Consider the following 23,469-nt stretch of genomic DNA (forward strand, 5'->3'; position numbering starts at 1 on the left):
TTGGCATCTGTTGCCTGGTGTGCCGCTTGAAGGTGGGGAGCACCGCCTTCTCCCAGCAAGCTCCTCAGAAGTTTCTGCTCAGAAGGCTTTTCCCAAGCTACCAGGCGCCACAGGGGAGACCATTTGCCCCCTTGAGGAGCTGGCACGGGTGGGCGGGCCTGAGTCTGTGAGCCTCGTGCAGCAGTTCCACACAGAACAGGCTGCCAAGGCAAGCCTGGGAAGGGGAGTGCAGGCATGGGAAATGGATCCATAGCCCATCAGGCTTAGGACCTGTGAAATATATTTGTCCCAAAGCAATGCACAGAAAAACGAGGCATGGTTTTTGAGGGCTTTGTTTTGACTGTAACATACATCGGCAGCATGAGAGAAAACAGCACCATAGCCCTGGGGAGTGGCTCAAAATCAAAAAGGGTAATTTGGTTTTTTTTAAAAGATGAAACTAAGCAATGAAATGGCCTACTGGACACCTCTGGCGAGAGTATTTCTGAACAGTGGGGCTGCTGCAAAGAAGGCCCTGTGCTAGGCATCACCAGTCTTTGTCTCCTAAGAAGAAGGTTCCCAGTGTGCCGTCCTTCCAGGAAGAGCTGTTCTTGCAGATAAAGCCATGACAGAGCCCATGTTTCGTGTGTAGTAGGTCTCGGGTTCAATCCTTAGCATCCAGATAAAATGGCTCTCAGGGAGCTAAGCTAGGAAAGCCCTTTTTCCGGGGCCTGGCAGGCTGCTGCCAGTCACAGGAGATGGCACTGGGCCAGCGGACCTGTGCTCTAACTCAGGAGGTTGCAATTTTAGATGTCTACAGTGACAGCTGTCCTGGGCCCCAACCTCTTGTGGGTCTCCAAGAGAAGATCTGCAGTGGGGCCCGGTGCATGCTGGTGACTGGTGCCACAAACCAAGGTGGGCCCCCTTCTCTCTGACCGTGATCCTTTCCCTTCTCCTTGCTCCTGGTCATCCCCCATTGTGTTCTGCTGAGGGAGAACTATTGTCAGTCCTGCAGCCTCTTGCTAAGGGCAGTTTTAGGCAGCAAGAAAACTCAGAGCCAAGCTACAAGTGACGCCTGACACAGATTGGACACTTGCCAGCTTCCCTCAAGTTTTGATGGGAAATGTAGGCGTCCTGGTTTTACAGCTTGGCTCTCTAGTACAGCTGCAAGACCAGGATGCCTACATTTCCCATTCAAACTTGAGGGAAGCTGACAAGTGTCCAATCTGTGTCAGGCGTCACTTGTAGCTTGGCTCTTAGTGATGGCCTAATCTGGCTTGACCCGTGGCAGCTGGGCTTTGATACATTTCCCTTCATGCCGAGGCTGCTCCAAACCCTGGGAAATCGCAGGGCTTCTGTTGGAGAGCTCCCCAAACCCAGCCTAAGCCCTGGCATCCAGGCAGGCTCAGTTCCTAGTGTACAGGAACGTGAAAACCCCTCTGGAAACAGCTCAGCCTGCTTTCCCAGGAGACAGCAAATGGCCACGGGGGTCTGTGTGGAATATGTGCCCTTTTTATTTTCGGAAGCGGTCTCCCAAAATAACTCGGACATGGGATTGTTTCTTGGCAGGCCATGAAGTGGAGCTGGCCGCTTCTTTCCCTGGGATTTCTGAGCAGGCTTGGCTTCTCCGGAGCAGGTTGTTGCGCTTGCGAAGCTCTCATCTGGGTGGTGAGAGAGGGATGTTGTGGTGCACTCTGGATGTGGGGGCTTCTCCCCAGCCCCAAAGCCAGGCTGCCTTATCCCTCGGGTATGCCCTCCGTTGCATGCCAGTTCCTGATGGTCTGGCCAGATGTTTCTTGGCAAGAGCAGCACCCAGGCGGTGGGTCAGGCAGTGGACCAGTTCCTCTTCACTAGCCTAAAATTGGGGCTGGGGAAAGCCGAAGATGAAAAAAGGCAGTGCCCAGTTTTTGGAAGGACTACACCATGGGCACGAGTCTGTTCCCAAGACAGTCTGTTCCCAAGGAATCTGTATTTTTGCATTTGTGTGTGTGTGTGTGTGTATCTGAGTTGTTTGTTCTGCAACTTTGAGTTGTTTTTGTGGAGGGGAGGAGCGAGGCACTGAATCGCCTTTCCCAGGATTGTTTGACATCTCACACAGCTGACACTCTGGCTTGCAAGACTTCATCATGTTCACATGAGGGCTAGAAGCTTATTAAATAAACAATAACAACCAAGCACCCTGAAAGCTAAGTTTCTCAAGAAGCAGAATTCAGTACTCAGTGCCACAGAAACACAGCATCCGTGCATCCTTGGATATAAATAAATTTTATACGCATGATGTAAAATTGGAATCTCTGGCTTTTCGGAATGCAAAAATGCTCTCTTTGCAAAGGGGAGCACCTTGACATTGTGGTGCCCCGCCCCAACAGTGTGTGTGTGTGTGTGTGTGTGTGTGAGTGAGTGAGTGAGTGAGTGAGTGAGTGAGTGAGTGAGTGAGTGAGAGAGTACGAGAGAGAGAGAGAGAGATCTTTCAATGTATAAATCCAGTTCTGTGTGTTTGTTATGTCCGTCTTCAAAACATGCAGCCCTTTAGTTCAATAGAAAATACATTTCAAAGAGCTGTTGGGGACTTGGAAGTCTTTGTGCTCCTTGCCTCTGCATGGTTCCCCCTTGCTTGGGGTGTTTTGGTTGGACTGCCTTCTCTGGAGCCTTTTGGGAGCTCAGTCTCTCCTCTTGTTCCTTTGCAGCTGGATCCCCAGACAGTGCAGACCAAGAATTGGCACATGGATGTGATTGAGATGAATGGGGTAAGGAGCAAGTAGAGCTGCCCGCTGCATCCCTCAGTCCTTGCCCAAGTTCTCTGCTCCTGCATGCATTCATTGCCCTTCCCAGGTGCTTCCTTCCTCTCACCCTTCAATCCAGTGCCTGTGGGTCTGGTTGCCCTAGGATGCCTTTTGAGGGTCAGGCACAGTTAGAGTCAGGCAAGTCTTAGGTCTTGAACTGCTGTGCTATGGCCATTTCACTGTCGGTATCCTTACAACAACCCTGCAAAGTAGGTTAGGCCAAGAGAGAGAGTAGCTGACCCGAGGCTCCTGAGGCAGCTTCATTTATTTTGTTTATTTACTTATACTCCACTTTTCTCCCCAACGAGGACTCAGAGTGGCTCACAACATTCTCCCCTTCTCCATTTTAGCCCCATGACAACCGTCCTACGAGGTAGGTTAGTTTGACAGAATGCAACTGGCCCAAGGTCACCCAGCAAGGGGACTTGAGGTCACTCAGCAAGGAGTCTCTCTGAACTTAGTCTGACACTCTGACCACTACATCATGCTGAGCAGAGATTCGAACCCTGGTGGCTCCAGTTCCCACCCAATCGGCTGTCATGGATAACTTTCTACCTTCTGGGAACACTCACAGCTAAACTACAAGAGACAAATTACACGAGGAGGAGCACATGAAGGGAGTTGCAATGTTAGCTGGGAAGCTGAGTTTTAAAAGAGATTGGAAGGCTTTGTCAATTTCCCATCTATAGATCCAGGGAGATCACTGCTCAGAAGGTTTGTTTATTTCCTCTTCTCCTCTTAGAAGGGGAGGTGAAACTGACAGAGCCTTCCAGAGGCTCAGAGGGTTTGTTAATCTCCCTGGCTCTGTGGAGAGGGGAAATTGACAAAGCCTTCCCATCTCTTTTAAAACTCAGTTTCCCAGCTAACATTACGACTCCCTTCACGTGCTCCTCCTCGTGTAATTCGTCTCTTGTAGCTTGTCTCTCTGTTGACTTGTAGCCCCAACGCCTCTCCAGATCCTCTGCAGTCCACATGTGCAGTCCACACAGCAAGCTGGCTGGGTCTGTTGCGGCCTTACTGTCCCTCCATGTGAACAGAAAGACGTATGCCTTAGGACACCACCCCCTTGCACATTGCAGTAGAAGATCACCTGCAGCAGGCTAGTTGTTTACGGGATATCTGTTTGCCTTACCAGTCATATCATTGAAGAAGCCCTGCTAAATACTCTAGACAGGGACTCAGTCCAAAAATTGTTCTTCTGCAAACGTCACCATTATTTGCAGCCAGCACGAGGTACTTGGGGCTACTGAAGGCAGCGAAGGGGAGTTCCTTTGCTGTGTGTGACCCCCGGCATCATTGGCTCTCTCTTCAGATCAAAGTGGAGTTCTCCATGAAGTTTACAAGCCGGGACATGAGCCTCAAGAGGACCCCATCGAAAAAGCAAACAGGAGTTTTTGGAGTGAAAATCAGCGTTGTCACTAAGTAAGTTGGAAGCAAAACTGGGGGCACAGGCGTGGATACTTCTCTAATCCAGGCATGGGGTCATTAGTTCTGGACCATTGGGGTCATTAGTTCTGGACTTTGTGACACTCTTGCACCCAGGACTGTGACTTAGTGGTGGTAGTGCACTGTTGCCTTCCTCTTCAGAGGTTCTAACTCCCTTCCCTGATACAGAACCATCCTTGGCCTTGGAACATGATTTCAGGGATAACACTAGGCCAAAGAATACCTCTGAGCATGTGCAGAACACCTTCCTCTCCCCCCTTGCATAAGCACTCCAAACTAACATATCTGGGATTAGGGGAAGGGGCTTGAGCCAGCTCTGCTTGTCTTCTCTGGCTTTCCAGTGTGGCAAACAAAGAGGGCGCCCTCCCTCCCATGCCTGCTATGGGAGACTCTTGCAGTGGAGGTACCCAGAATTGAACCTCTGCCAACAAAGCAGGAGCTCTGCCACTGAGCCAAGGCCCCATTTCTAAATAGTCTCCCTGACCCTTTTTAGTGCCATCTGGCTGTCAGGTTGGCTGCTTGTGGCACACACCTTTCCATCTCTTCCTCCAGCTCTAAAGGGAGAAACGGGGAGGAAGCCCAGCCCAGCTTCCCAGCAGTGCACTCTCCTAATTCCAAGTCTCTCTTTCCACTAGGCGGGAACGCTCCAAAGTGCCATACATCGTACGCCAGTGTGTGGAGGAAGTGGAGAAGCGGGGCATCGACGAAGTGGGCATCTATCGTATCTCAGGGGTGGCCACCGACATCCAGGCCTTGAAAGCCGCTTTTGACTCGAGTGAGTTTCTCCCCACATGCAGGCTCCTTAAATACAAAGGGTCCTGCTTGATCAGAGTCCACCTCGTTTAGCATCCGGTTTCCAACAGCAACGCCCAGGTGCTTGCGGGAAGCCTGTGTTCTGCTTCTGAACATGGAGGGTCTGCCTTGTCTATCACACTTTTATCCCACCCTTCCTCTAAGAGGTAGGACAGCATGCCTCATTCTCCCATTGCTCATTTTTAGAATAGTCCTATGAGAAAGGCTAGGCTGAAGGAGAGTGATAGGCCCATGATCACCCAGGGAACTCCTTGGCTGCGTGGGGATTGGAGCCCATGTCTCCCCATTCCACTGCACGGCACTGATTATTGGCTAAAAGTCACTTGTAGATTGATCCTCTGTGATTGGTCTTACCACCACCACCCTGCCTTTTCAAAGTCTTCTAAACCAGGGGGCTGCCATCACATCTTGTGTACTAGGTTCTCCGAATTCCCAGCTTTCACTTTTAACAAGTCTCCAGCCCTTTCCATTGCGGAGATGTAAGGGGAAAGGCATATCTCCACAATATCTTGTCACCTGAAAACCAGAATGTTGAAGGGAAATGAGGTGTTCCAGCAGGGGTGCCAAGAGCCTGGATGAGTCCTCGGATAAAGATTTCATCTGGGAACCTCCCCCATATGACCCTGGTTCTAACTGAATATCCTAATAAATCTCCCCACTTGATTTCCTGATACCATGAATAGAATAATAATTGCTTGTCAGGTAAGGAAAACAAGGAAGAAGGGAGCAAGTCTGTTAACAATAGGACATTTTGGAGGTCTTTCATCGATAGGGTCACCGTAGGTCAGAGGCAACTTGATGGCACATAACACACACACACAAGGAAGACAGTAAAGAAAAAGGGACAGGATGATTAAAGTTTACCTAATTTATGGTCTACGCTGTGCAGATTCAATAGGATATGGTGCAAAAAAAGCAAGCAGAATCAGGCCCTCCCCCACCAAGGGAACCAGCCCAAATACTAAAGTGTGTAAATTAAATACAGGTGAGGGGGCAGATTACCTGAGAATAAGCCACACTGAATGAAATGAGACATCAGTCTCTTTTAAAAGGCACTCAACTGGGAAAAGAACCTTTAAAATATTTCTACTTGCCTAAAGCAACAACAACAACAAAAAGCTCAGAACAACATACAGATGTTTAATGAGGAAGGAAAACTGGATAGATGTGAAATGTCAGTTGTATCCTTCACAGAGAGGAGGCACATTAGCTGAGTTCTCCCAGATTTTCTCTGAGATTGTTCCCACAGTGGCTGTTTCCTCCCCACCGCTGCAGGAAGCGTTATATTTTTAATTGGCACTAAAATATCATCATCAATGTAATGTTATAACCAATATATGTACTAAGTTCTCTGAATTCCCAGCTTTCATTTTTAAAAAGTCTCTAGCCCTTTCCATTGCAGAGATGTAAGGGGAAAGGCATAGCTCCACAATAGAAAGGACTACAGATTTTTTAAAAAAAACGAAAACTGGGAATTCAGAGAACCTGAAACACATGGGCCCCTGGAATTTTGCTTCCTCTCCCCTCCCTGTCCACCCCTCTCCATGGCCCTGTACTGCAGCAGGACAGTTCTTTCCTCTGTTCCTTTTCAAACCCAGCATCACCTCTTAACTCTGTTGCAGATAACAAAGACACCCTGGTGATGCTCAGCGACATGGACATCAACGCCATTGCGGGCACCTTGAAGCTGTACTTCCGCGAACTCCCGGAGCCCCTCCTGACGGACCGACTTTATCCCACTTTTATGGAAGGCATCGGTATGAGCGACTTTGTGTAATGCGTGAGGAAGGTGGGGAGGGGGACAGAATTTGGAGGCCTTTTCACTGTCCTTTCACGGAACTCGGAAGGCAAGGTCGGATGTCCCTAAAGATGCAGTGGGCCCCTAAAGATGAATAGCGTTTGTTGAGTGCTCGCGCATCCTTTCTTTTGTAAGTTGCTTTTCAAGTTCTTTCCTTCTTTAGAGATTGAGATCAGAAGTTGAGGGGTGGATAGTGGGCCAACAGTGGGAGACGCTGAGAATGGCTATGTGGTGCTGTCCAGTAGGATCTGTTTGGCCCTTTGGGGGCTTGGGTTGGGGGTATCCAGGCTTCTGTCTCTGTCTGCAGTGAGTCCTCAGTGCAAGGCCTCCTGTCCTTGGCCTGGTAGTTTGGAGTTATAATACACAGTCCAGTTCCTTTCTGGCCCCAGCCTTCCTGGCTTAATGTATAATCCTCACCCTTCTTCCAAGGAGTTTGGGGTGATGCCTCGCAACAATCCCATGAGGTTTGTTAGACTGAGAGAGTGTGAGAGTCGCCGGAGGTGGAGCTCAGTGACTGAGAAGGGATTCGAATACAGGTCTCCTCAAACCAAATCCAGCATGCTAAAACAGCATCCCCGTTTCCCAACACTGGATTACAGCAAGAGCAAGGGCGGGCTTAGCAGCCAGCTGGTTCTGCTGCCTGAGCAAGGCGGGATGTGCATTCACCACCTCCCTCTATCTCATCTTTCATCTCCAGCGCTCTCTGATCCATCAGCCAAGGAGAACTGCATGATGCACCTTCTACGCTCCCTGCCAGATCCCAACCTCATCACTTTCCTCTTCTTGCTGGAACACTTGAAACGGTAATTCCCCCTCTGCGGAGAAGGAGAAGGAGGCCTGTGAGTGGGGTCTAGGAGGAGGGCCTGCGTTGGTTTGTGCTGCAGCAGAACACAAAGGGACTTTACCATTCCGAAGGCCTCCTTAGCAGGACTGGAGGAAACGCATGTTTTAATGGCTGTGGCAGACACCAAGAAAACAGAACAGTGACATTCCCGCCCCCCACAAAACTCATTTCCAAGGGGGGGAGTTCCTAGTGGGTTTCTATCCTTTGTTAGTGGGAAGGGTGTATGCCCTTTTGGGGGCAGGGGGTCCTTCTTGGGCATCGCTGCATCTTGGGAGGGCCCTGTAAGCAGAAGCTGCTCAGAATTCCCTCTTTGCACAAGCACAGGATGAAAGTGGGGAGTGGCAGGAGGCTGGAGATCTTTCGACTTGACTCGTGTTAGAGTTGCCAGCCTTCCTTACCTCAAAAGTGGGGAATGGGAAGGGGGGGAGGTGATTGGCAGCCACAGGAGCCCAATCCACATCCCTTGCACACACGTGTTCCAGAGGCCCTGATGACGTCACTTCTGATTGAAAAACAGAAGTGATGGGATTTCAGCAGGGCTGATTTGGCCCCGTTGAGACCCTCTCGCTTCCAGTTTTTAATCAGAAGCACATCATCGGGGCCTCCAGAGCGCCGAGCGCGTGCACCATTTCACTGTGTGCTCCAGTGGCTCCCAGCTTTCTTCCCCACTCCCACCCAGCCAGGCGAGCAGGGCTGGGGTGAGAGAGGGGCAGGCTGCCGTCCCTAATTCATGTCAACTCCTGCTTCATTTCCTGAATTTGTATAAACAGTGGCATGAGTTCACAGGTTCTCTCTGGTTGCGGGGGGAAATGAGTCCTCCTAGATTTTATGTTCATTGGGGACAGAGCCTTTTTTTTTTTGTCCTAGGGTCATTCTGTTACATGTGGCTCCCCCCACCCACACGTTTGTTACAAACATTGTCACTCTAGCTTGACCGAGAAACAGAACTCAGGGACCTCTCTGCCTTGAGTCTTCTCGAGAAAGGCAGAGAATAAATAAATAGCCCTTTGCGGAGAGAAGACTTCTGCAGCTTTATTACTTGGTAGAGGAGAAGAAGTGGGGACCAAAGCTGTGTTTCCCATCTAATTCCACTGGCCAAAAAGAAGAAAACAGTCAATAGGGTACTTGGCATTGTTGCCCTCAGAGATTCTAAAGTATCTGTTTGCTGGTGAGCGAGAAGATAGCAGCCTGAATTCGACAGCCCCCTCTCGTGGGGATTTGGCTGTTTACGGTCTCCTGGCCTTGCTCGAGTCTTGCTCTTCTGCTGAGGAATTGCTGTAGGAGCTGTGGGTTGGAAGACTGCCGAGCTGGCCAAAAACACGCCAAGGGGAATTTGGAATCGGTGGCTGGAATGTTGTATTACTGGCATTTCCCGCTCCCCCCCCCCCAGTTTGTTAGGTCCCAAGCTGGGAAGAATATGAGCAGAAAAGGAGGAGGCCTCAGTTCAGCCTGAAAGGAAAATCTATTTGGCTTCCTACTTTGAGAAGAGGGCACAGCCAGTTCCCACATCTGTTCCCCTGGACAGCACTCAAACCCTGTGCAGCTTGGGAGGAGGGGGGGGGGCAGATTACAGCACAGCTGTCTCCAAACATGGCAGTATTTTGATTCTGGTTTCCAAGGCAGTGGCTGGCTGTGGTCCAGCTCGGCCAGCGGTCATTTCCAGGAAAGGTGTGCTGGAGGGAATTGGATGGCTTCCAGAGTTTAACCTGGGCAAAGAAAGTGGGGGGACCTGTGAGATGGCGACCAGATCCAGGCCAGGGTGTGTGCGTATGTGTTGCATCAGGTCTGTGCAGCTTCTGATATGGAAACAGCAGTGCTTGAACAGAGCCAAGGAGGGGAGAGACAGGAGGTTGGACGACCAGCGATTCTGTCCTTCTGCTCTCTTTCTCTTCCAAATGGGTTATCCTGGAAAGGCCTTGCCACCGTGCCAAAGTGAAGGAGGTCTGTGAAACTAACCCTTTTTGCTTTGTCCACATGTCTTCATTGCCCAGGGTGGCTGAGAAGGAGCCTGTCAACAAAATGTCGCTGCACAATCTGGCCACTGTGTTTGGCCCAACGTTGTTGAGACCTTCCGAGGTGGAAAGCAAGGGGCATCTCAGTTTGGCCTCAGACATCTGGTCCCATGACGTCATGGCACAGGTACAGGAAGGGCTTGGGAGGGGGCTGTGGCAAAGTTGGAGGGAGAAGCCAGTGCCCCCTGCTGGGCCACCTACTGACCCCAGAACGCCCTTCTGCTGTAAGCAAGGGTTCTCTTGAAGGCCAGTTCACATGATACAAAAGTCCTGGTGGCCACTTGGAAGACTTGGTAGCTGACGCACGTTGGGAGTTCTCTGCCTCCTAGATGCATGTGTGCTTGATTCTGATTGCAGTCACAAAGCACGGGGAGGCTGAGCTTTAGCCTTTCTCCCTTGCCCCTTTTTTATGTTCCGAAATGGCCCGGGAGCTGCTATTTGCTCTAATTCAAAAATTATGTGTAGCCATGCAAGTTACGTAGTTTTTGCAATGGAGCAAATAATGTCTCCCAGGTGGCCATTTCGGGATATGAATATGGCATGTGGGGAGGTCCGAAGCTCTTTCTCCCCTGAGAGCCATGCTGCAGTTAGCCTGCGTGTGTCGTGTGTGCGTGCGCGCGCACACACAGAACTGCGATTGCACATCTGACTTAAAGTCTTCATGGCAGCTTGGAAGAATTTGTACTGAGTGACTTGGCCCTCTGGTAACATTGCACTTGTCAAAGAGTGAAGGCATAGCAAAGCCCAGAGATGCTGTTCCCCACCCCCTTCCCAAGGATTCCCCCCCCCCAGTGGAAGGAAAAATTGAAGAGATCTCTTATGAAACATTCTCTGACAAAATATCTCAAAGCAGTGTTTTAAAATAATCTTTCTATAACCGATTTATGCAACTGTGAAGCTCTGCTGTCCAAGACTCAAGGGTGAAAATGTTTGCCACTCGGTCCTTAGCTTAGCAGGCTGGTAGGATACAATCTGTAAAATCATAGAATCATAGGCTTGGAAGGCACCTCCAGGGTCATCTAGTCCAACTCTCTGCACAATACAGGAAATGCATCCCCCCCCCCGCTCAATGCTCCATGCCCAGAAGATGGCAAAACACCATCAGGATCCCTAGCCAAACTGGTTTGATTTTCAGTTGTTTTATTTTTTCCCAACTGGCAAAAAAACTTTAGGTACCTTAAATTTGTCTTTTATTTTACTTAATTTATACCCTGCCTTTCTTCCCAATGGGGACCCAAAGTAGCTTGTATCAGTCTCCTCGCCTCCATTTTATCCTCTCAACAACCCTGTGAGGTAGCTTAGACTGACAGCATGAGACCTCGCCCAAGGTCACCCAGCAAGCTTCCATTGCAAGGCTGGGACCTGAACCTGTCACTCTCAGATCCTAGTGCAACACTCTTAACTACCACATGGGCTTTCTTAAAGATTCAACATCTCCATTTCTGATGCTGGGTAGATAATGGGTATTTATGATTTCAATGAAACAAGGCAGTTATAGTTTTAAATTTCATCAGTATACCCAAAAGGACAATGTGTACACGCCAAGTTGTATAACGTAACACTGTCTACGTTTTCAAAGTAATACAGTGAGTTTAGGCTTTATTAAGAGAGGAAGCATTAACTTGTATTTCAGGTTTTCTCAATTCCTAAGTATTCCGCCCCCCCACAAAGCAGGGGATAAAAGGTTAGACCTAAAACATAAAGGGAATGAAAAGTTTACACCTCCTAGAACTAAAATGTAAAGGGAAATTATCCCTGCAAATCAACCCACGTTTTCTTCTGTATTTGATACATTGGTGTGTCTCTCTCTCTAAAAACTGTCAACACTGGCTCTGCTGTCAGCCCTAGGTGGTTCTTTCTTTTAATTTTAAGGTAGGTTTAGCCCTTTAATGCATTACTGCTTTGATCTACTGAAAAATATTCAAAACGCTCCAGTGCGTGAGGAGGGGAGGAGTTTTGGAGTCAACTCAGTCCTCTCGGTAGTGTGTGCAGTCAATGTCCTTTGTAGATCCGTAAAGCTGTTTTTATAACTTGACCTTGGAACGGAACATAGTGAGGCCAGTCACAAACCTGCTCCACTTCTCTCTATAAATGTTACATCTGGCTTCACTCAGCTCCTCTCTGTGTTATCTAGCAAGAGGTGCTGTTTGAGGTGCTGGTTATACGCCAGAAGGCAAATTTGCAAGGGCTCCTGGGATATTCTTATCTTGTCAGTGAACTGGCTTTTGCGTTACCATTTTGTTTTGACTGTATCACGTAAGTTGATCAGAAGATCGCCAACTTGTATTCCACCAAGATTTCATCAGAAACAGGGATCAGCTCTCTGTTGAGGCACTAAATGACAGCTTTGCACGTGTGTGCATGAAACTAATTTCCTGTTTCTGGGGCTCTTTTCCTAGGTCCAAGTGCTACTGTACTACCTGCAGCACCCGCCCATCACCTTTGCCGAGCTCAAACGCAACACTCTCTACTTCTCCACGGATGTGTAGCCCCTGGGCTGTGTGGTCACCCACATTTTCTGAGTGAAAGGGACGCAGCACAGACTTGGACTCTGTACCCCACCCCCCGACCGTGTTGAGGACGTTGTGCTGCCTTGGGATGTACGCTGACCGCACTTGTTGGACAGTTTTGTACAAACCACTTGCCAGCCCTGCACTCTTTCTCTGGACAGAAGTCCAGTCTCTGGTACATTTTTATTGATAACTCAGCTGTTGCAGACAGGAGCGAGTGACAGAAGAGGACCAGGGGCAGGTTGTGTGTGTGTGTGGGGGGGGGGCTTTCTGGTCCATCCATGTCTTTGTATGTCATCTTCTAACAGAGCTTTACTGTAACCCAGTCTCCACGCACCCCACCCTGCTTTGCCTTGTTCCAGCTCAGAACCTACAGCACTTGTTGTTTTTGCCCTTCTCCCTTGTGGCCTGCATGTGTGGTGCCTTGCTTAATTTTCCTGTTTTTCCTCCCCTTCCGCTTTTCTTTCTTTTGGTCTCCGCTCTGCCTGCTTGGCTATGCAGACGGTGGATCCCAGTGGCTGAATTCTGTGTTCCCTCCTCCGCTGCCAGCCAGCCCTGGTTTGCGAAAGTTCCGCATGGACAGCTGAAGGTGTTTTTTTTCCATGTCCGGCGTCTCCAGGTTCCTTTTCTGATGCTAGAGAGCCCTTCTCCTATGATTCCAGCCTCTTGCGGTTTGGGGAGGGGGGAGCGGCTGTGTATTTTGGAAAGTGTGGATTCATTCCCTCTTCTCATTTTGTAAAGAGGTTTTAAGGTACCCTGCTGGAGGGGATGGGAAGTGGCTTTGCTTGCTAGACTTAGACATGGCTGGATGCTCTGTGTGCGCGCGTGTGTGCATGTGTGTACATGTACACTATTGCTGGCTTAGCTTCCCCTTCCATTTATTTATGATGACTTCTCTTGGGACGAGTTCAGTCTTATTCTTCTGCAAAAGAGAGCCAGCCTTCCGGTGGCAACTTGAGCCTTTCCCAAAGAACGTTGGCTGGACGAAGACATGTTAGGAGGGTGAGAACGCTGCTTGCCCGCCAAGGACCTTTGCCTTCTCTGACTGCACATGGCCTTCACCAGCCAAGAATTGCCACGGAGGCAGCAAGTCTTTCTTTACCCTCTCTCTCAGATACATTCCATGGCATGGGTGTAGAATACAGTGGTCTCTCAGTCTTGCTCAGCACCACTACAGGATTCATCTAGGCAGGCCTAAGTGGCATCCAAGGCGCAGGTTTTAGCCCTCCGAGGTTTCAGTTTTCTCTCTGTGATGAGTAAAAGATGAGTAGCCAAGGGGCTGCCTTGTGCCTGCCCGAACAGGTACGGTGCCTGCCTAGTCAGTGGGGGAACAGTTTATTCTGCCTTGTTTTCAGAAAGCCTCTATCCTGGTCTCAGGACAGGCCAGATACCAGTTTTCTTTTGACAGCTTAGTGTGTTGAAGGCATGCTTGTGATTAATAAAAACAGAATGGAAGGAGTGCTCCATTTCTCCATGTTAACTCCTCCTCCTGGTTGGAACCCTTCAGGGATAACAGCTTCCAGGGAAAGGGGCTGTTTGCATCCCTTCTCCATAAAGAACAAGTCTTCATCATCTGCAGTTTGACAGGTCCAGATATTGCTCTACACTCAGCAGAAAGCCCTCTTGTAGTTTGTAGCTGACTTCTAGGTAGAAATAACAAAAGGAGGACTTCCTCATCTGCCCCAGAATCCTAATCGGCTTTGATCATGTTTCTGCCAGCTGAGCTGGAGATGACATGGCATCGTTTAGGGGCCAGAGATTTTACTTGCCCAAGTACCAGGCTTTGTACTTGGGCGAGGTTTTAACCCTACTGCACAAGAGAGATTTCTTGGTCTGCATACATCTGTACATGTCCATTGCAGACAGAGAATATGGGAACCAGACAACGTTTTCCCTATCCCGAATGGTTAACTATGATACCAGCAGAGATTAAATCCCCCCCTCCCACAATCGCAGTTGCTCTTTCTATCTCGATTTTTCTGATGGGGGGGCAGGAGAGACTAATGCTCCTGAAGCTACAGCTAAAGTAGAAACTGTTAATATTTGAATTGTTTAAGGATATATTATATAAATATATATATATATATTTTTGGCTGTGTTCTGTTTCAGGTTTTTTTCCCTGTAGATGACAAACTTTAAATGGCTGTAAACCATGTGAGGAGGTTAAAAATGTTAATAAAATGCAAAGCCCAGATATTTGCACAAATTACACCGAAGGGGCTGTATGTCAAATCTATCCAGAGCAGCAGCTGCAAATGGTTCCGTGTCATTGGACAGGCCCGTGTTCAGATACTCTGCCACAGCATAGGAGTTGGGCAAAACATCCCCAGGCATGGGTCTCCTATATCTTTCCCTGCAACAGCAGGTTTATAGCACTTTGGTATCTCAAAATTGTGAGAATGGGGATGTTGTGCAATAAACAATGCAGAACCCATAGTGGGGAGGGGGGGTTGACACAAAAGACAACATATCGGGAAGAGGAGAGCTCTCACTTTCATCAGCTTGGCAACAGCCGTTCTTCTCCTAGGCAACACTTTCTGTTGCCATAGGGATGCTGCCTGATTCCTCCCTTTTCCTGTTGGCTGTCTTGCTCCAGGTCTGGATTTCCACTTGTAAATTGACTGGAGGTTTGCCATTATTTAATGGAGGGGGTGAGGAAAGTTTGTAGGATCTTGGACAGCTCCCTCCTTCACCCGGCCTTTGTGTATGCATCCATAGGACATCATCATCATCTATGGATTACATTTGCATCCTGCCTTTTCTCCATGGAGCCTCCAATGTCACCCACTGTGCTTCATGGCAGGTTGAGGATTGAAAGTTGGGTGTCTGGCAGTGGCCACAGCAAGATGGTTCAGGAGATTCTCGTACCAAAATGCAATATTCTCTGCCCTGCACTATGTGGGTGATGCTGGAAGAATCTGAATGAATATCAGGAATATTCCATGAATTTTGCAACTTTTATCTTGACTTACTGATTCCAGTGGCACAGGGTTCCACAGGTTACAAGGAAAAAGATGTTAACTTTAAAATTACGAAAAGGAAAAAAAGGTTACCCTTCCAATACGCCAACAAAAGTACCCAAATATGAAAGGCCAGCTCCATGTATGGGAGTTTATGCATGGGATAGAAAAAGTACATAGAACTCCCCTCCCCCTCGTAATATTAGTACTCAGGGGCACCCAATGAAGCTGATGGGCAATAGATTCAGGCTGAATGAAAAGAACTACCACTTTATTTGGTGAATAATTAAAGTATGGAATTCACCACCAGAGGAGGTAGTGATGGCTATGAGCATGGATGGCTTTAAAAGAGGGTTAGATAAGTTTGTGGAGAGGTCCAGCAGTGGCTTCTAGCCATAGTGACTAAAGAGAACATCTGTGTTTAGAGGCAGTAAGCCTCTGAATGCCAGTGCTAGGAGGCATCTCTGCCTTGTTCGTTGCCCCTCCAAGGCAACTGGTTAGCCACTGTGGGAAACAATGCTAGACTGGATAGGCCACTGGTCTGATTCATCAGGGCCAAAATTAGCTTAGAGATTGCTTCTGCCGATCATCTAGACCCAGGCAGCGAAGGGCTTCCCTGATCAGGATTTAGTACTGATGCACCAGGCTGTGACCCCAGTGCAAGATGGGAATTGTCCTTTTCAAACTGATAAACAGCAATTGCGAGGACCAGCTTGCTAAAGCCTCGTTCCCCTTTTTTTGTTCATTCTCCATAGTTCTTTATGGCTTTGTATCAGATGTATGCTGGCACACCACTGCCATGGTGCAGTCTTCACTACAGGAAGTTGTGATCACAACATCTTACTCTCAGTTTAATCTGGAGAGGTGTTAAGTGTTGTGATTGACTTACACTTCTGCTGTCCTCATTCAGGAGGCTCACAGAAGTGTACAGCAGTGACAGCATATCAGCCAGAGTCTAAAAATACGGTTTTGAAATGTTGGATCTTGTGCAAATGGAAAGAATAGACAACTCTTATCAAGCTGCCTGCTACAAATCTGACATCTCTTTTGAGGTTGGTCTCAGCTAGTTCAGATCCCATCAGCATAAATCTAAATTTAGGATTTTTTAAATCCAGTGTGCATAACCTTACACTGATCAAAACTGAACTTCATTTGCCACGTTGTTGCCCACTCACCCAATTTGGAGAGCCTCCTGAAGCTCTTTGCAACGTGCCTTGTTTTTCACGATCCTGAATTCTTTATCTCCAAACTTGACCTCACTACACCACTACTTTCCCCAATTCCAGATCATTTATGAACCAAATAAATGGCACTGCTCCCAATTCGGATCCTTGTGGAACCCCGCTGCTCACTTCCTTCCATTGTGAGAACCGTCCATTTACTCTGTCACGTGTGTTGGGGGTTCTTACTGTTGGGGAGCATGCACACCTAACAACGTCCTCATTTACACACTTGGTGGTTCTAAGCCGTGACTGAATTAGTTCACAGGACTTTTAAGTCACTGAGGGGAGGGCAATCCTTTCATTTGTGAAAGCATCTTGATTTTGTTACAGGCATCTTTGAACTGCATGGACTGGAGGGGCAGGGTCTACCCAGCTACCACCAATCCACAGGCCTGGAAGGACAGTTTTGTAGTTTAGCTCCTCAAAAGCTCAACTTCTCTTTTAAATGGGGTGCAAACTGGGCACTTGTAAAGTTCTGAAATGAACTGACAGGGGAGAGCTTGGTTTCAAGGGACGAATTACAACTCGTAAAGTGGCCTCATACTGTATCAGACCATCAGGTCATCAAGATCAGCATTGTCTACTCAGACTGGTAGCAGCTCTCCAGGGTCTTAGGCAGAGGTATTTCACATCACCTATTACCTGAGCTTTTTCAACTGGAGATGCCAGGGATTGAACCTGAGACCTGCATGCCAAGCCGATGCTCTACCACTGAGCCACAGCCCCTCTCTTTTAATTCTCATTAACTCCAAATACCTAGTGGGGGTAAACAGAAACTGCTCTTCACAGGTTCTCTGTTTAAAAAGTGACTGCTTTTGCTGTCGGTTTTTGGTGGGGAGAGGGAGATTATACCATTAAGAACACAGGTAGGACAACTACCTAGTTGACTCAAGCCCTTTTATGACACACCAGGAGAGGGAAACTTCCATGGCTTGAGTGCACAGACAGCAGTGTCCATATTGGTGGCAGCTGCTGAAGAAACTGGGGTGGGGTGAGGAGCAGTGCTTCTTCCTGGCATGTCAGGAGGAATAGAAATTTTGATTACTTGTAGGATTAGAGAGGCAGTCGCCCCACCTTATTTTCCAAGCCAGGCAGTGCATAAAGGAAGTTAGATACTTTCAGTTCCCAAATCCATTTTTCTCTCTGTTCCTCCATTTTCTCCGGAAAGTTCTGGTGCCAGAACATGTAGGTTTGGATAATCCAACGGGGTTAATGGACCTCACTTTCCTGCACTTGATCGCTTTTATAGCCTACCACTTGGAGCCTGCCTGCAGCCCAGAGTAGATGCATTTAAACTAAGGTCATTTCCCAGGGCTGAGAACTTACTAAGAAGTATGCTAGGGCAGATGGAGAGTCCATCTAAGCCAGCAATCTGGGGCTAACAGGATGCCTTCAGAAGGTATGCACACACAGCCTGAGCTTAAGACCCTTTCCTCCCAATCCGGTGCTGAACACCTGGCATTCAGCACTACCGCTGAATAAGAGCTTCTATTTAGCTCGCATGGCTAATTGGCCAGGGTAGACCTCATCTCCACCGATTTGTTCAATCCTCTTTTTACAGCCATCTAAGATACTTTTATGTGGGTTGTGGATCAATTCAAGCCTGAATTCTCCCTAGCAACTAAAATGATGAAACTGAGCTATAGTACTTTTGTCAAATTATGAGAAGATAGGACTCAGTAGAAAAGACAATAATGTTAGGAAAGGTGGAAGGCCAGTAGGAAAACAAGAAGTCCAAAAATGAGATGGCTTGACTCAGTAAAAGAAGCCACAGCCTCCAGTTTGCAAGATCTGAGGCTGTAAATGATAGGACATTTTGGAGGTTGTTAATTCCTAGGGTCACCGTAAGACTTGACAGCACATAACACACACATTGAACTTTGAACTTTTTCAGCAAGTTGCCTCAAGCTCTTTGTAGTGCCTTTGAAAGAGTGTCCTCTTTTATTTGGTTGTTGCACAACAACTTGAACATGGCCTGGAATAATTTAAATCTTTACGTTTCTCTTGAGTCTAATGTGGTAACGATTCCACAAGTCTACTTCTGAAGCAGGCAGCAGACTTGCCACAGCAAACACACCCACAGAGGGAATCTAGTTAAGAGAATAGACTGTGTCCTTTGGAATTCACAGTCATCTGTCTCTAGCAATGGCTGATCATTGCTTGACTTGGTCTGACTCTGTCTGCAGACTCCATGCTGAGGTGAGGGAGAGACATGTCCTCCTTTAAGGAAACCGAGCACAGAAGTATCTCCTGCTGGCTAGGAAGAGGAAAGCTAATTGTGCCAACTGTTCTGTGCTCCTTATCCCAGAAAGTCCTTCCTTGCCGGTTCTGGCTGCTATCGTAGGTAATAGTCAATCACGGCAGAGAATGCAGCAAAGCCCCCACAGCCAAGCATCCCTGCTTTTACGCCAGCTGCAAGGTAAGAGAGGAAAGCTGTTAGCCCAGAGACTCCTCGTGATGCACCTTGCCCTGCTCTTAGCTAAGCCAAGAGAAAAGATGCCACCCCAACAGGCTACATTTCAGCCTCTTTTAAATCTGATTGAGACCTGAAGTGCTGCACTGCAGCAAGCTCTTTGCAGTTGAAAAGGGAACAAAAGTCTAGCCCTGCTGGAAACACAGGCCATGAGAGCAGGAGATGGCTCCCGATTTCCAAAGAAGTTTAAACCAATCAAGCCCAGTGTAACAAGCGTAGACAGAGAGTGTTCAATTTAATGCTCTTATAAGAAGATTAGAGCTTGGGTTTAAGGCAAGTGAAACCACACTTTTTAAAAACAAGGTTTCTTGTGCCAAACAGGCAAACCTCACTGTGCTCCACTAGCTGCATTCTAATGACCAAGACGGGGTTTTTCAAGCTGTGGGAACCCTGAGCATCCTTCAGTAAGAAACTCAGTAATGGCTGATCAGCTCCCCTAAAGCACAGCTCCGCCTATCTTGGCAAATCTGCCCCCAAAGCAACGTGTATCTGCTCGAGTGACTTTAAGTGCACTCTACAGGGCAGGGGTGGGGGAACGGCAAGACTCAATGACACCCTAGAATGTGCCCCATAATCCTCTGCAGTGCACAAAGGCTCTGTGGCATAGGTGCATGGGATCCTTTGGTAGACAAGCCAGTGTAGAAATGGCGCTCTGAATGTAGAAATGATGTTAAAGCTATCAATCTCAGGATTTTTTTTCTATGTGAGCAGCACTAAAGAGAATGTGGGGGCGGGGGGGGGGGGCAGTTATTGGACCACACAAACAATCCAGTCTGCAATATTCCATTGTAGCTAAAGTAGCATTGCAACCACTCAGAGGTCATTACTTACCCCTGAAGCCAATAGCTCCTCCAGTAATGCACCCACTCATAACGCTGTTCTTCCAGTCAGATTTCCCTCGGTACTGTGGAAATGAGAAAACACAATGTAGAGACTACGTGGATATTGTCCTTTTAGTACAGCATCTGGTTGCCACCAATGGCCAACTGGATGCCTACCAAAAAGACTTGAAGGCAGCGGCCCGCCCTCACCCTCATGACAGGCATACTAATCAGATCTGGGAGCTCTTTTCAGCAAATAAGGCAAAGAGCTGCCAACAGATCTCTTCTCCATGAACGGCCCTTTCATGCCATCAAAGCCAGAAGCTATCGTCTTGTGACAATGAATACCACAAGTTGAGTGCTAAGTGAAGAAGCGCATCAATTGCCCATCCCGAACCTCCCCTGGATCCATTTCATTGGGTGTTATAGGAGATGAGAAATATCTCCCAATGCATTTTCTTCCCACTGTGTTTGAACAGGAGGACAGCTTGTGGCACTGCTGATTTCGGCCATGTCTATACTGAAGGAGGCTCCTTCTGAAAACTTGGGGTTAAAACCCAGGCCATTATCACCCCATCATGGATTTTAAGGAAAACCTATCCAGGAAGCAAACTTTGAAGGACTGTTTCTTTCTAATACGAACCCATTTGCTCTTACATTTCTTGATTATTTCCTGCTTGCTGCCCATTCATTAAGAGTACAATATCTGCTTTGACCCACACTAGTGCCCTTCATGTTTGTGGCATGAGTCTTCAGTGGGCAGTCTGTATAAGCTGCATCAGGCCCATTGGGCGGGGGGGAACAGGATCTACATATGTCAAATGAATATTAAACTCATCAAAATACATTTGATACTCACAGACTCCACTAGACATTCAGTACAGGAAAACATGGCTCCTACAATGGCAAAGTTCTTGGCATAGGATATTCCTCTTTGGCCCATGTCTTTCAAAACTTCCCTGGCCGTCGGTGTGCGGTATGGATCCTTGGGGTCGAACCCAACATTGGTGTCAATGCCAGCTGTGAAAATGCCAAAGGCACCACCCAACACAAACCCTAACAGGAAAAGCAAAAGCAGTCTATCAGCTGCAGTCAGCTCCAAATCTAGGTCGTACCTTTCTCAACCTCATCTCATTCCAATTTTGTCTCTTTTCCAGCTATCCATTAGGCAGCTCCTACTTAACATCTAGAGACTACTTTTCACATACGTTCTCTTGGAATGTGGGTGTGAGAAAGCGTTGGGAAGGCAATCATCCACGGTGAAGAGCTATCCATATACTATTAATAATACTTTATATATTGCGTCATAATAGATTTTGTAGGGTTTTATAATATTTATTATACATTTTCCCACTATTTATGACATTTATATAATTATGAGTCACTTGACTTACAAAGAGACTCTGTGAAATGATACAAGAGCATGCAAAAAGCAAGAAAAGGTATTCAAAAAACTGGAGTTCAAAGGCAACATTTTATTACAGCGTAAATGCACTTTTGTGTATCTGATAAAAGCTTCTGCTGGAATAAAACCCTGGCAGCTTTCACAAGGCTGTTTTGCTCCACTTTGGCTGTCAACCTGGAGTAGGGGCTTTTGGCGCATGCACACAACGGTCATCCCCAGTCATTCTTCTATTGTTTCCCGTTTTGCATTTAAGTTTCTAGAAAGACTGGAATCATGGCAAGTTTGCACACCATGTGGAAATGATGTAAATTTCCAAACCTGCTCTGTTAATGTATGTTTAATGTTGCTGATCTTTGACCATAATATACGATTGATTGACTGAGAACTGGCAGGCTTGAGGGGATGACCAAGCAAAGTATACAGAATATGCCCGCTAAGGCGCGCACACTATTACAAAGGCTTGTCAGCATGTGCAGAATCAATGCTTACATGCCCAAGAGTGAAAAACTGCCATGTGGATGAAAATGGCCGCCTCTGCTTATCCTTAGGGTTGCCAACTCCAGGTTGGGAAATTCCTGGAAATTGGGAGGTAGAGCATAGGGGCAGGGTTGCCAGCTCCAGGTAGGGTGTTTATTGTGGGGATAATAATAACATTGTAAACTGCTCTGAGTGGGTGTTAAGTTGTTCTGAAGGGCAATATATAAATTGAATGTTGTTGTTATTTTGGGAGTGGAGCTTGGGGAGGAGGGTTGAGAGAGAGGCTGGAGCTCAGCAGGTTATAATCCCACAGAGTCCATTGTCAAAGGCAACAATTTTCTCCAGGGAACTGATCTCTGTCACCTGGAGATCAGTTGTAATTCTAGGAGTTATCCAGCCACCACCTGGAGATTTGCAAGTCTAGGGTGCTCAAAAGGAATGTGATGCCACAGAGTCCACCTTCTGCCATTTCCTGCAGGGGAACTAATCCCTGAAATCTGGAGATCAGCTGTAATTCCAGATTTCCAGGACCCACTTGGAGATTGGCACCGCAAAGCCCTCTTCAAAGGAAGAAAGCCAGTGAAGTATCTGCAAGGGATGCTCTTCCGCCCCACCTTAAAAGACCCCCTCCTAGGGTTGCCAGCCTCCAGGTGGTAACTGGAGATCTGGAAGTACAAGGGAACTCCAGGCCACAAAGATCATTTTCCCTGGAGAAAATGGCCCCTTTGAAGGGTGGACTTGGTACCATTGTATCTCATGAGCTCCTTCCTCTCCCCAAACCCCACCCTCTCCAGGCTCCACCCCCAAAATCTCCAGGAATTTCCCAATCTGGAGTTGGCAACCCTATCTCCTCCCCACCCCTTCCCCATGGGTGCTTTCCAAAGGAGCCTGGTCTGTCCTCTCACTACGAACAGCTCCTGGCCCCAGCAGCCCCTTCCCCACCCACCTCCGACGCAGGCCAGCACCGCCTTGAAGCCGCAGCTCTCCATAACTCGCTCGACCATCTTCTGCTCGTCGCTCTTAGCCGGGGCCGGGAAGCCGCCGAGGGAGGCCGGGTCGAAGGCTCGAGCCTGCCTCGGCCCGCGCTTGTCGCCCACCAAGTGCTCCAGCAGGAGGCTGTACTGTAACGTCGGGACTCTCTCGGCAGCATCGCGGGCCGTTTCAGGCCTAGTCCGGTCTGAATCGGAGGCCTCCGCCGCCATTACTGGGGCTTTTCTCCCACTTTCTGTCACAACACGGGAACTGCAAGTACCATAAGGCCTTTCGGGGCAGCGGCCGTCTCTCCCAATTGGGCTCTCGCCGCAATGCTCTATGGGTGATGCAGTCCAACTGTCGCGCGGCTACTTTTTTCGCTTTTCAAATTCTGTTTAGAGACTCACCGCCTCATTCGAGGCTACACTGCGCAATTGCCTATCTTATCCAATCACCCCGAACCCTTACTCTTAAAAGATGCCAAAACTTCAATTCCCAGCATGCCTCTGTAGAAGAGTGACTAATTGTTTCGCTCTTGGGAATTACGGGGCTTGTAGTTTTTCAAAGGATGAGGCAGAAGTCTTTGACCTGCGCGAGGTGGCCCCCTGCTGGTCCTCTTAGGAGCAGTTGCAGGGACGAGAGTTTGTGAAGAACCGATCGGGAGCATCTTTGGAAGATACAGGTAAGGAGGCTCTAGGTGAGGCTAAGGAAAGGGAAGGAAGGGGAAGAGAGGCCTCCGCCAGCATTTTAGCCTTGGGCAAAGGGAGCAGTGTGATGAGGAGGGTATCAACATTACAGGGAGGTAGAGGAGGTTGTTTGTACGATTGCCAACTGACCAGAAAGGTGAGGCAAGGGGTGCTCTTGTGCTTTTTAAGAGGCAGCTTGATGTTCCGAAATCAGGCCTTGCTAATGCCTCCGCATCCAGGGAAGCTGCCACCCTTCTGGCTTTCTGC

The 23,469-nt window shown here is 48.2% G+C and overlaps 2 protein-coding genes across 4 annotated transcripts in view; one reads left to right on the forward strand and one right to left on the reverse strand.

Moving 5' to 3' along the window:
* The window catches only part of ABR (ABR activator of RhoGEF and GTPase), a 121,746-nt gene extending 107,224 nt beyond the window's left edge, over nucleotides 1–14,522 (forward strand). For 2 of the 3 annotated variants that reach the window (XM_055000976.1, XM_055000977.1), the window contains 7 exons: nucleotides 2,667–2,726; nucleotides 4,075–4,184; nucleotides 4,844–4,983; nucleotides 6,644–6,778; nucleotides 7,517–7,622; nucleotides 9,655–9,802; nucleotides 12,075–14,522. In XM_055000976.1, coding sequence (XP_054856951.1) covers nucleotides 2,667–2,726; nucleotides 4,075–4,184; nucleotides 4,844–4,983; nucleotides 6,644–6,778; nucleotides 7,517–7,622; nucleotides 9,655–9,802; nucleotides 12,075–12,164 — 789 coding nt within the window. In that variant the 3' untranslated portion in view covers nucleotides 12,165–14,522. The remainder of the gene's footprint in view (nucleotides 1–2,666; nucleotides 2,727–4,074; nucleotides 4,185–4,843; nucleotides 4,984–6,643; nucleotides 6,779–7,516; nucleotides 7,623–9,654; nucleotides 9,803–12,074) is intronic. The other variant, XM_055000978.1, reaches the window with a different exon arrangement.
* Nucleotides 14,523–18,291: 3,769 nt separating this feature from the next.
* On the reverse strand, nucleotides 18,292–22,757 carry TIMM22 (translocase of inner mitochondrial membrane 22). The gene is made up of 4 exons (XM_055001703.1): nucleotides 22,491–22,757; nucleotides 20,522–20,718; nucleotides 19,673–19,745; nucleotides 18,292–18,780 (listed from the first exon to the last, which is right to left on the reverse strand). The coding sequence occupies exons 1-4, from the start codon at nucleotides 22,744–22,746 to the stop codon at nucleotides 18,704–18,706; spliced, it is 603 nt and encodes a 200-aa protein (XP_054857678.1). The 5' UTR covers nucleotides 22,747–22,757; the 3' UTR covers nucleotides 18,292–18,703.
* Between the last annotated feature and the right edge of the window lie 712 nt (nucleotides 22,758–23,469).

Source organism: Eublepharis macularius, chromosome 17 (genome assembly GCF_028583425.1).
Source record: "Eublepharis macularius isolate TG4126 chromosome 17, MPM_Emac_v1.0, whole genome shotgun sequence".
Lineage (NCBI taxonomy): Eukaryota > Metazoa > Chordata > Lepidosauria > Squamata > Eublepharidae > Eublepharis > Eublepharis macularius.